At 46.5% G+C, this 13,082-nt stretch overlaps 2 protein-coding genes across 2 annotated transcripts; both read right to left on the bottom strand.

Annotated features, from left to right (window-relative positions):
• Window positions 1-807: 807 nt before the first annotated feature.
• On the bottom strand, window positions 808-2,432 carry LOC100832784 (ethylene-responsive transcription factor 6). Its single transcript, XM_003572720.3, has one exon. The coding sequence runs from the start codon at window positions 2,274-2,276 to the stop codon at window positions 1,269-1,271; it is 1,008 nt and encodes a 335-aa protein (XP_003572768.2). The 5' UTR covers window positions 2,277-2,432; the 3' UTR covers window positions 808-1,268.
• A 5,997-nt stretch (window positions 2,433-8,429) lies between these two features.
• On the bottom strand, window positions 8,430-11,416 carry LOC100832470. The gene is made up of 3 exons (XM_010237483.3): window positions 11,224-11,416; window positions 10,853-11,143; window positions 8,430-9,353 (listed from the first exon to the last, which is right to left on the bottom strand). The coding sequence occupies exons 1-3, from the start codon at window positions 11,323-11,325 to the stop codon at window positions 8,766-8,768; spliced, it is 981 nt and encodes a 326-aa protein (XP_010235785.1). The 5' UTR covers window positions 11,326-11,416; the 3' UTR covers window positions 8,430-8,765.
• Between the last annotated feature and the right edge of the window lie 1,666 nt (window positions 11,417-13,082).

The raw sequence follows: 13,082 nt of genomic DNA, 5'->3' as shown, positions 1-13,082 counted from the left end.
CTGGTCGATGATTGATGAAATCACGGCGGGTCCAGTCCACTGTAATAAGTGTATAATATAATCTGATTAGATTCCAATTGCAGAAAAGAGGTGCGTCGAGTAGCCATGTGGCGGTAAGCTCTGATTTTTAAAAGTCTTCTCCGGATTCTGTTTTGACGATCGAGGTCACTTAACGTACTCTTGACAGCAGTTGTCAACTTTTGATGCATGCATGCATCAGTGCGGCTTATCCAAACAGTCTTGACAAGGCTCCGATTTTTAGGTTGTGTCAAATAAAGAGAAAAAAATACTGTACATGTTAGCTGAAGCAAATTTGAGTGGGGACAAAATATTTGACTATTTTCCGACAAATACAAAAGATTCTCTTGCATTTCAAACTTGAGTGTGGGGATCGTACGTGGCCTTCCGCTCCATCCATGGTTTTAGTTCAGCAACTTTAGGCAAATTGATGTGCATTTTTCAGATAACTGAGACAACCGAAAATTTAAGATAACTAATTTCAGATAACCATCAAATTGATGTCTAGATACATCCAAATTTTGACAAATCTGAGACATCTTTTGTTGGACGAGGGAGTACATCAATTTCCTTAAACATTACATATATTTTACAAGGAGGTACAAGTTGACGGGAAGACGAATGAAATACATATACATCAATTCCATTCAACACAACTCACTCATATATACCAAACCATGTGAGACTTCCAAACGGCCTGTTGTACAGTAGAAGAGATTCAAAAGTATCCTCCTTGTGCTGTATGCTGTGTGCCTCCTGTCTACACCTCAAGTCCTAATCAAATCAAAATTGATGGCACCAACAGGCAAACATACACAACTGCATATATGGACATATCGATCGATCGACCGATGTATATGTATGATACATAAATTCACAAACAAGCATCCACACTTGGATCTTCACTTAATTTACAATATACTACACCCATCTTCACTTAATTTACAATATATCTCCAGACATGCATCTCTATGTCGATGCGTGACATGATGCATGAGCTAATATTCTACCCATCTTCAAATCCTGTCTTCCCTGTACAGACTGTACAGTAATGCACACAGCTCCAAGCCAAAGCTCCCGAGATGAGTCCAAAGCAAAGGCCGTCGTCACGAACTAGAGGAGCCACTAATTATTAGCCGCTTAATATACACCTAATGTTTTTTTGCGGATGATAATTTACTCCTAATTAATCACACCATATGCTCAGCTAGCTAGGCGATCGACCGGCGGCGGTGGGCCGGGCCGGGCGCCTAGTTGACGGTGCAGACCTCCGGGAAGCCACCGGCCAGCTGCGGGTGCGGCGAGAGGCTGCCGCCGAACATCCCCTCCGCCAGCAGCTGCTCCCACGTCCAGCTGGTCGACGACGCCAGCGGGCCGAACGTCTCGGAATTGCCGCCGGCCTGGTAATAATAATCCGACGACGAGGACGATGGAGTGGTGTTGGCGCTTGAGGAGGACGTCGTCGTCGTCGTCACCGTCGAGGTCGCCGTCAGCGAAGACGCGGGCGATGCGGCGGCGGAAGCAGCGGCCTCGGCCTTGACGTTTTTCGCGTTGATGGTCTCCTCCTCATCGACGACGTCGGCGCGCTTCCGCTTGTTGTTGTGGGAGACTGCGGGTGGTGGCGGTGGGACGAGCAAGTCGGTGGCGCCGCGGGAGGCGACCTCGTTGGGGAAGTTGAGGATGGCCTTGGCGCCGCGCATCCGGAAGGCGGCGCGGTCGTAGGCGCGGGCCGCCTCGATGGAGGTGTCGTAGGTGCCGAGCCACACGCGGGATCCCCGCTTGTTCGGGTCCCGGATCTCCGCCGCGAACTTGCCCCACGGCCGCTGCCGCACGCCGCGGTACTTCCGGAAGTCGTTCAGCGCGTCCGCCGCGGCCTCTGGCGCCGCAGCCCAGCTGGGGTGCGAGGCCGGAGGCAGCGAGACCGTCAGCAACGGCCGCCTCCGGGCCGGGTCCGACGACGGCACCGGGGAATTCTCGCCCCCGAACCGTATCATCACCGGCTCCGCCGCGCCGTAGGCATCGGCATCCGGGTACTGGCTCGTCAGGTCGACGTAACCAGGAGGCGGCAACAGGTGCGGCAGGGAGAACTCCGAGGGCAGCTGGAAATCCGACGGCTGCTGCAGGTGCGGGGCGAAGTCGTCTACTGCTGCCACGGGGACGGCTCCCTGGAGCTGGAGGCACGCATCGGCGCCCAGCAGCTGCTCGTGGATGTACTGGAGAGAGAAGTCGTCGATGTCGCCGCTGAAGTCCATGGTCATGCGTCTTGTACGCTAAAGGGGGCGGTGATCAGGTGGCAGAGAGAGAGAGAGAGATCGGGAGCTCCTGTTGGATTTGGAGGTCTGCGATGTGCAAGTGCCGCTGCGTGGAGAAAGCTAGGCTGGCTGATTCGGCTACTTATAGGGCCGCCCCCGGGTTGCAGGAGAGACAAATTTCTCTCCCTTTTCTCCGTGCTTTTAGTAAAACAAGAGTGAAGACGGGGGGCGGGAAGAAGAGGGTGTGAAACTATACTCCGTGATTTGACGTGCGGGCTGCAGGGGCCACGTTTCGGTAGTGTGATAGTAATGTGATTAATTATGCGTCGTGATCCGGTGATCAGTTAACTAGAAATGGAAATTTGGGCTATTCGGCCGGCTGGCTGGCTCCCTATACCTAGGTCGGCTAATCAATGTGTAAAGGCACGCACCTGCATGCCATCGTTTGCTGAACCAATAAATCCCTCAACAAAATGTGCGTTTGCCTTTTCAGGACGGAAGTTGCACATGTATGTACATTCTCTGATCACGTAGCTTAGTCAATACGAGTACGGTCGCATAAATTTCAATACCCGTGCGTACGCGTACGTTGCGTTGCGGTCGAGCTTCACTATCATGCATTGGAGTACACAAGTTCTAAATTCGTCAAGTTTGCACCTAAGTCAGCGTACAGATCACATCTAAATCTAGTACGGAGTATTACACTTACAAAGCCCCATCTATATATTCAAGAACGGGAAGGCAGCGACATAAACTCCTGTACGTGCAATTGACAATTACAAAGTACAGCTTGCAATTGGGTAGCCCTGCAGGACGTTACCGATCCTTTTAGGAAAGGAAAGGTGGTGAGCGAGACCCGTATAGCTGCGGCCATGTGCAGCAGACCTGGTCCTGTTGATAGTCTACAGCTTTAAATGAGTCTCGCAACTTGGCTTCGCAGACGAAAAGGGTTCACTTGGTCGGCCCTTAACTACCGACTTGTCACGTAGCACCTGTGTTACCGTGTTAATTACGTACAGGGGATCGCTGAATCACGCTTAATTGGCTGTTTTGGGTGCGTGTTCACCGAGACATGAGCTCACGCGAGGAAGTAGGAGTAGCTGTAAAGGGAACATCCGGGGTAAACGTGCACAGAGATGCCGACAAATCACTGGCTAGATTAACTAACTAATGTGGCGCGCAAAGACTTGGTCTCAATCTGTTGTTTTCCAGTGCAGCATATTTCTTTTTTGTCTCATGGTAGTATGTCATCGTGTACAGTGGATTTCGCTACGAAATTAAGAGAATTAATTCTTAAATCTTAAATACAGCACTCTAGAAATTTTTGCTTATCCTTTACGTGCAGTAGCATGAGGATGAGCAGATATTCTTACGCATTTAAGAATCAATTCTCGTGTCTAATTTCCTGCCGAAGTCCACTGTACATAAGAAATGATCGATGGTGGGATGAAATGATGATGAGTAGTGTACTACACTGTACACGGACTAGGAGTATATATACTGTAGACCGACTACAACGACTCGCAAGAAATGGTGATGGGTTCAAGTCGTCGATCGTGCTGCATGCCAGTAAAATCAAAACTCGCACACACAAAAGACGTACTGTATCGCCAATCGAGGTAAAGACGGATGCAAGAGCATGACATCACCTTGCGTTGTCCCTCGGCGCGAGATCATCGACCGCACATATATTGACAGAGACGAGCGGGGGGCGATTAATGCGAGACGGTGCCGGACCTACTTTGGCCCCGCTCCCGCGGGTGCGTACGTGTCACCAGATGCTGACACGGCCGATCGATCAGATAGCCTCGTTAACTCGATCGCAGCCGGTACACGCGAGCACTGGCAAACAGATCGACACGTACCCATCCGTGTTCTTATCGTGGCAAACAGCGCAATTTTTTAGATTAAAATTCACATAAATTTCGGTTCAATTGAAATCCTTGCAGCTGCAATTTTAATTCTTGCAGGTGCAATATTCAACATAAATTTCGGTTCCGTACACGTGCAATTTTTTAATTAAATTTCACATAAATTCTGGTTCAATAGAAATCCTTGCAGCTCCAAGTTTAATTCTTGCAGGTGCAACAATCTACATACTTCCTCCGTCCAACAAAAGATGTCTCAAGTTTGTCAAAATTTGAATGTATCTATACTAGAGAGCAACAATGTGCATGCTGGGTCAAACTTGGAGCTCAAAAAAGAAAAGAGAAATCAGGCAGCACATACGCAGGGGTGAACACGGGCGGACAACAAGTGAATCCATAGCTAGTTTCATGCTTAAATTAGGAGCTGTAATGGTTGGTCGACTGAGAAATGTTTGTCTCAGTCGACTGAGACTGAGCCACTCCCTTAAAGTTAAGGAGCGTCTGTTTCTAAAGACTGAGATAATCTCTTGTGCAATTCGGTCGAATAAGAATAAGAAACACGATTAAGAAATACACACTCCTACCGGGCTATAGCAAGCTGGGCGGTTTGGCAAGTACCTCCTATTTGGTTTTGGGGTAAAATGGTACTCACTCTGATTCTAAATTCTTGACTCAAATTTGGTCAAATATGAATGTATCTATTCTTAAAAAGCGTCTAGATAAATGTAATATGTCATGTGCACCTATATTTGTTGGATGCTTGGATGCCGTGCGATGCAACGTCATGGGCATGTGCACTTGATGAGAAATGAAAACACAAGGCACATAAAATAATCAGATTGTTTTACTATATCTAAGTCGCTTGGTTTTTAGTTAGTGATAAGTTGATTCTTCAACCGTTAAATATAACCTGCGCTTTTAAGACACGGAAGAACAATGGAAAAAAGAATAGTGAATTGACGTTTAGATATTAATTCAACGGCTCTGATACGTCAATTGAGATATAGCCACCCCATAATCAAACGGTAAGGACAAGCACCTTTTTTTTCACGCACTACTGCCTTGTTCTAGAGTATAGGCTAGCCTTTTAAATTAACATACTAGATTTCTGGATTTAACAGACTCCGTCGCCAGGGGTACGCTGCACTGCCAGCGAGGGACAAGCGTGAGAGTGGCAGAACAGAAGGGAACAAAATCCCGATGAGACACCCAAAAATCGCGCCCAACCAGGGGTCGAACCTGTGCGGGCTGCCTGCACTACGATAGAGCTAGCCAACCGAGGACATCACCCTTTTTAGCGAAGTGGTCCTGAGAAAATCTTTTTAACAGATTTTTAAGGAGGCATGAGGATCGAACAAGATTACTAACTCAAATTAAAGACGTTTGAGATTCTTTGTACTTCAGGTGGACTCTTATAACAGATATGTGTCTTTTTCACAGAAAACAAAATAAACAGTGTGATTCATGAGGTAAAAGTTGATTCCCGTACAAAAACAGATGCGGGTGAGCAATGCCTTTTTCATTTGGGAACATATAAGGTGTATTAGATTTCGATAAGATAAGCTTTATCGAGATTGCATGACTTTGTCGATGATTCATATATATGAAATTAGTATCACAAGTATTCAATTTAAAATCTGTTAGTAATAATTATAACTTTACACCATATAAACATATAATTACTCCGTCTCATATTAAGTGACAAAAATTACATGTATCTATACGTATTTTAATATGTAGATGCGTTCATATCTGGACAAATTTGAGTCACTTGATGTGATATGATACGGATGGAGTATTAACGATGTAAATTTTCATCGAACGCAATATACCTCAAACTGTTCTATTATGATACGGATAAAGGGTGCAGGACTGTACTGGCAAACCAGGTCAAACGGGTGGACTATACTAGTACAAAACGCAGCAAGAAGTCAAAACCCAATGGCTCACGCATCCCCCGGCCCCGCGCGCGGCGTGCCCCACGTACAGGCGCCATACAACGCCAATTTAGCGCAGGCCGCGGCCCCCCTGGCCGATCGAGTCACGGGCGGCGAGCGAGCTCCGTGCGTGTTCTGGGGATCTGGATCGAGCCGTGCCCGTGCCCGTGCCCGTGCCCGTGCGTGCCGGCCGGCCGAGCGTCCAGACACGCATGGCACGGCATGCAAGATGTCAGCCGTTCTAAACACCGCGTCCTCCACCAGGTCCCCGAGATCGGGCCACGCGGTTTTGCCTTTTGCGCAAACACTACGTACCGAGCCTTATCTGCTGCATAGTTGTTCCCGATCCTTCAGTCTGTTGCATTGCATGTACTACATGCCAACCTTACGTGATGCAGCTAAATCCTCTTTCCAAAATAGAAAAAAAATAAAAGGAAAAGAAACGTATTGCTGCTAGATTACTGTCAGATTAGATCAGTGTTTCAACTCATCGCGTTAGCTTAGCTTGCTTACCGGCACTGCACTCTGTTTTTTATTAATCCTAGTAAAAGATCGCCGCCTGGCCGTAGTCCTCTAGTAACTACTCCGGATTATATATTTTACGATGCCACAGTCGCTATACAAGGCTTTAGCTATCATACGACTTTACCTGACTGGTAAGTGGTTATACGCCCTATGCGGAGACAGAGATGTGGCCGGGAATATCCAGGGTAAAAAAGGTGGACACGCGCTCGCCATGGCCGTAAAACCTGCCAAAACACCTCAGCATCCACATCGCCCTGTCACGCTGTCTTCGGCCCTGGGTTGTAACGAGCGAGTTAAGCTAGAATAATGCCCACCGGTGAGCTCGATCTGAGGGCCGGTACCAATCCCTGTTCGGCAGAAGAGCCTATCGGTGTTGCAGGAAAGAACAGAGTAGTACCTCACACGCTATTTCAAGTCGTAAAGCATTAGAAAACAGCGGCATTGCTTTGAACGCATAAAAATCTAAATATTCGCTCGTGTATGGCTCGGAGTTGCAATCGATGCGGGGCAACCCGAGTCTCTCTAGGGAGTACTCCCCGTGAGTCTGGACTCTCATCAGGTCTCAAGGCTGAAGCAAACAATGCAGGACGTGTTCATAAGTCGCTTCGCAAATCCAGACACGTTGACGCCTTTGCTGCGGTGTCGTTAGTACTAGTAATTACCAGATTTATGTCGTTGAGGAGGTCTTACTATGCACGATGAGAACAAAGAAGAAACATACTGTATTGTTTCTCTTGACTCTTGGCTGACTGTTTCTAGGGTTGATTACGAAAGCAGAGCGAATCGTCCACCCAAAAAAGCCTACTTTTGGACTTGGTTCGCTGGCGGCATGCGGTTGATCCATTCGTGCGGTTTTCGCTCGATATGTATCCCGGCAACGACGACACCCCGGGCATGGATCCAAGCCTCGTGATCCGGTTTCGGCCGCCCTGACAGAATTTCCTGGCTTTTATTTAGCTAGAACTGAACGTATGCCGCGTGATTTTGACGTATCGTATTAAGTTATGAGCCAGGAGATCACGAGGGCGCTAACCTCTCATGGTCAGTCCGCTAAAAATGGCGAGTCCTAAACTTTATCTGGCCACTTGTTTGAGTCCTTTGGTTTGACTGATTCAGGTGTTTGCGTAGAGAGCGAGCCAAAAACAGTTAGAATGTACTACTAGCTGGAATCACAATAGGTTTTAGTAATGCGTTAGGACTACTTTACTGACATAACCAATCAACCACTACCGGCCTTGTGCCATTATCTTACTGCATATACGCGTTGCTAGGTTTGATCCATCATGTGGGCCAGGGGATCCTTCTGTCTGACCAAGGATCCATTCACCATTCGGTATGCAAATTGCGGTAGCACCAACGTAGGATCTCCTGGTCCGTAGTGAGATCTAAATGCAGAGTCTGTTTTTTTCTTTTTTCCAGCTGTGACGCGTTCAATAACTGGATATGTTGGGCTCCACGGTAAGACTCGGCTGTATTGAAATGACATAGCTAAAGACGTCTGTCATGGTACATTTGACAACTGAATTGGAGCTATCCTCTGCGGAGTACGGATCGTTTTATGATGAGTAGCAGAGACTTGGTCTCAGTTGAATCACGGAATAGCTGACAAAAAACATCAGCTAAAAACTGGTAACAGTTAAGCACGTATGCATGACAGAATGAGAATGGTAAGCCTGCAGTGACCCGTGACCAGAATTTGTCCGTAGACTACAATGGCCAAACTGAGCTCAGATTGGACAACAGCTTGCTCCAAAGCTTCCACTACTCACGTCATGTTACACATAAGAAGACGTCTGCCCTGAACCGGACACCAAAAATTGGTACCTGAATAAACTCTAAACCATATTTCATCGAATGTTTGGTTTGAGGAATTCAACTGGCATTGGTTGCTCAGTAAAGACTTACTCCCTCCGCCCATATTAAGTGTCACAATATTGTCTAGACACCATGTACCTAGATGTACTTAAGTGTGTCGACAAAGTTGCGACAATATGGGACAGAGGGAGTATCATATATTTAAGCATAACAAATGAAAGGATGCAACTATGGTGAAGTCTGCAAGGATGAAAGCATCTAAGACTCGCATATTCACATTCTTTATCCACTGTACATGCTGGACATGCTCTGGAGACGAGTACAACGCTACAAGCTGCGGGGACTGAATATCAAGCGACATCCATTACTTCCAAAATCTCAAAATGCATCAGCAGACTGAGTGGTCTACCATCAAAATACTTCTTTTCAGATAGCAGCAGTCTCCCTTCACAATTTTTAGCCTCGTCTTGAAGCAACTGCAGCATTGTGTCTTTCTCTGTCAGGATCCATGGGCGGTTCGGATCAGACCATTGCCGCGGAGTGCCATGGAGGGCAAAACGGAGATTATCAGTAATCTGGGAAACATAATTACCTATCCCCTTAATCACTGCAAGATTAGTAATGTATGCTCCAGCACAATTGAGGCCAACATCCAAATAATGGAATTCAGAAATGGTTGATAAAACATCACTAGCTGTAGCAGGAACAAGTAGATTAAGGATCAGCAGGGCCGGGTTTCGTTGTGAAACATCAACTAAACCGTTGGTTGATTTTGATGCCCAACAAGAAAGTTCTGTCACAAGCTGGTTCACAACAACTCCACCCTTACTGAATCCCAGGATGATAGTCTTAGGAGGAGAGTGTGAGAGTAATGATGCAGAGGGTTCTTGATTGTTTTCAGAATCCTTCAATGACCCTCTCCTGATCATGTTCTGTATCTGCTCACAAAAATGTTGATGTGAGGAATCAACGAGGAGACACGAAAAGGTACATCGTTCTTGCTTAACTGTAGCATGACTACAAGAATTGAAAATATTATTACAATATTCTAATTCAACGAACAGACACAAAAACGATGTGAAATAAACACAGAAAAGGAGACTGAATGGCGAGAGCCTGTAAGAAAACTGAACATCACAATGTACACTCTGCACAGTAGCACACAGTTATCAAAGATCAAGAAACCATATTGGCGTGAAAAGACACTAACATAATTTTAGCAAACTAGGTTTCTCCAATAGTGAGGGGAAGGATATACTTGACATTAACAGTCCGTGAAAGGTTTTTTGGTTTCAGTTATCTCGCAAAAATCCCAGCCATATGGGTTAATCTTGCTTAATTGCTGCATCTAGCACCACCATCCAGAATCATATAGGATAGCAATACAATATTGCCGATGTAACTATATTGCACCAATTTTGTGGTATTAGTATTACCCTTGACTCAGATTTCTCATGCCCATGGAATGCATTAAAGCTTTTCTCTCCGGACATCAGCATTGTTGCTATTCTATTCATTGTGTTCCAAGAATCCATGTTAAATCATCTGCAGACTACTTCATCCATAAAATGACAACATGTAACTGTATGTTTGAGTAAAGATTGCGCTATTTGTCAACCCCAACCTACCAAGCTATACCGTCCTATGATGGAACATATAGAACGATGTGTGCACATGCGCGGAGAGGCTGTCGATGGGATTGACATGCTAAAAACTGATGAAGAGACCACGGGAAATTTTGGCATCTTACACACCTGCTACTTGGATCAGTGACAGGCTGTTGTAGTTGTGCACACTATCCTCATAATGACAGAAAATGTACCCAATTACTACATAAAATCCAAGAGCAATGTTCTAATAATCCTAGAAATACTTGGGTATTCTACATTTGTACCAAACATAGCAATCTATGATAGTTTTGTTCTTTGCTCTCTGGTTCCTGAGTATAAGATTACTAGGAATGTTATGGTTCCTGCTAATCGCTAATTTTATAGAACCAACATGCCCCTGAGGGAAGGTAAACGCACTGCAGCAGCATGTCATAAATATGCTAAGCATCTTGTCAACACAAGACATCTGCTTAAGTAATAAAAAAGGGAATTCGATAGCAGTGCATTAATCACCATAACTAGGTTCATCATCTTTAGACACGGCCTTAGATACAGTTAGTTCATGTACGATTGGTGAATTGATAGAGGATCCACCTATTCTCTTTTATCAGAAAAGGATCCAACAAGTGTTCCGTCAAACTAATTCCAGAGTGCCACTACTACCTAATAGCAGCTGCCTTCAACTAAAATACACCTAACATATCAAATACTAACAAGAATGTGACCGAATACCACGAAGATATCAGTTACTGACACATCCTACCCTAGCCACAAATTCTGCAAGAGTGCAAGTGCTGAACATTTCCCAAAATTTACCAAAACCATACCTCCCCGACACAATGTGACAAGATGTTGGCAACGCCAGTCGCCGCCGGTAGGTCAGTGGGGTCATACCGCTCGGGGTCACCAACGGCGTCCACGGACGGAACAAGCTCCCGGTAAACCGCAAACTGCCCAGCAAAGGAAGCGGCATCGACCACCCACGCGTTGGCTTCCCCTGCGAGCTTCCCAGCGAGAAGCCCGGCGAGATAGGTAGCGTCTGAGAGCCGCTCGATCGTTGGCTCCCCAGTGTCGCGGACGCGGTCGCCCGTGAAGAGGATCGAGTTGGCGCGTGGAACCTGGCCGGCATCAGGGTGTCAGGCTTCGAAGGTTATTGTCTGAAGAGAAAACGAGGGTGGGGGTTTCGATGTTCATGTACGGCAAGGGCTTTGGATGGCGTCAGGATGAGCGAGGCAGCGACGCGAAAGAGGGGACCTCCTTGCGAGAGCGGGACGTGGAGGACGCCGGTCCATCGTTCCATGGCGGCGGCGAGGTCGCCGGAGTTGGAGCGAGTGGCCGGGTAGCTGGAGGAAAAGACCTACTTTTGTCTTGCTTCAGTGCGGGTGTGTTCTCTTTGGGCTTTTTTTAGATTGTTCTCCTTGGGCTTTAATGGTCATTGATCACTGCTGAGCCCAGTATGAGTAGAGTTCAGGAATTTAATCTAGGCGTCTTCTGGTCTGGTTTGCAGCATTTGGGCCGATTGTAGTCGCCCGCAAAACTGCGAATAACAACCCGCGTGTCCAAGTTGGCAACCAGCGTGTCAAATTTACGCACGAATTTTACCATTTGGTCTAAACTGGATGTACATGCTAAGTTTATGGATCCGTTTTTCAAATTTACATGCTAATGGATGAAAATGAAAATCCTTGCCAAGTTAATGTAACCGCATGCAATTTTCTTCCTGATATTTAAGTAAACATTTCATTAACGTTAAATTAAAATATGAAGGTCATCCTTACTCTCTTCTCTCTCACTTGTTGTCATTGGATTAACATTCCACAGACAAACACGTCGATCGTTTTCTAACTAAAAAACAAAAACAGATGATTTGCAACAAAAACAACAATAAGCATAGTCCGAAGTAATGGTGGAGCCAGAATTTCATTAGGCCTGATTCATTTCTTCAAATCGTTAAAATTACCAAGCAAGACCTAAACAAAATCTTCAAATCACTAAAATTAACACACAAAAAAGTCCACGCTCCAAACCATCACCAATCGAGTCCTTTACATAGAAGCGAAGATTTATGTCGGCCATATCATCTCGTGTGGTGCATAAAAAAGTTGATCGTTCGTGCGGTATCAACGTTGGAGACCAGAGACCAATTACCGAAACCTACGAGCCATGACGCCAGCAGCTGCTCCACAGGCAGCTCATAGCTTATCAACGGGGCACAGATCGCTAATACATGCCCGTCGCCGCGCCGTTGTGTCAAGGGCTTGAATAAGCGCGGAATTAAACCGATGGCGACCGTCCTCCGGATCAAAAAAATTTCTTCCGTTCCCCGTGAGGTCAGGGATCTCACAGCTGGTTTCTATCGCGGGGAAGCAGCCTAGAAGGCGCGCCATCGATCCACCAACTTGCGCCATTCCTGGTGCTGCATGAGCTCGGTCGTTCTGCTGGCCCCATCCCGGCGACCACGACCGGGAAAGTTAAAACCGATCATCTCCCCCGGGCACGGACGGTCAGCAGAACACGTGAGGATTCGTTGTTTCGATTGCGAAAAGTCTATCCGGATGGAAAGTGACACCACTTCTTCCCTTGGTCTTCCCTTCGCAAGTTGGTGCTCATTGGATCAGGAGGCAGGTTCGGTGCACCTGGCAAAAGTTGGCTTTATTTTGTTTGGAGCCGGGGGCCGTAATTATCCGTTCCAGACTTGCAACAAACCTGTCCGATTCGATTTGAAGTCCCCGGTATAGTCAGCCTGTCTTGGAGTACAGTGTTTCGATCGATCTGGGGACTTCGTTTCGATCCATCTTGCCCTGACTCAAAGAGAATGGAAAGGATTACAGTTCATTTTCCCTCAATTCCTTACATTGACTCAAGGAGAATGGAAAGGATTGTACGGAGTACATGAATGCGTGCATGCATGTGAGTAGACAGAATACTGCTAGTACTTCAATTCAAGACGGAGGGACTAGTTCATTTTTCCTCAATTCCTTACAATCTCTCTTAATCTCAACGGATGTGATGTGAGCCGAACGAGACCTGACGGGTGCACCGGTGCTCCTGCACGAG

The sequence above is a fragment of the Brachypodium distachyon genome, chromosome 3 (assembly GCF_000005505.3).
Source record: "Brachypodium distachyon strain Bd21 chromosome 3, Brachypodium_distachyon_v3.0, whole genome shotgun sequence".
NCBI lineage: Eukaryota > Viridiplantae > Streptophyta > Magnoliopsida > Poales > Poaceae > Brachypodium > Brachypodium distachyon.
The sequence above is the reverse complement of the archived record's forward strand: the minus strand, read 5'-3'. Positions and strand labels throughout refer to the sequence as shown.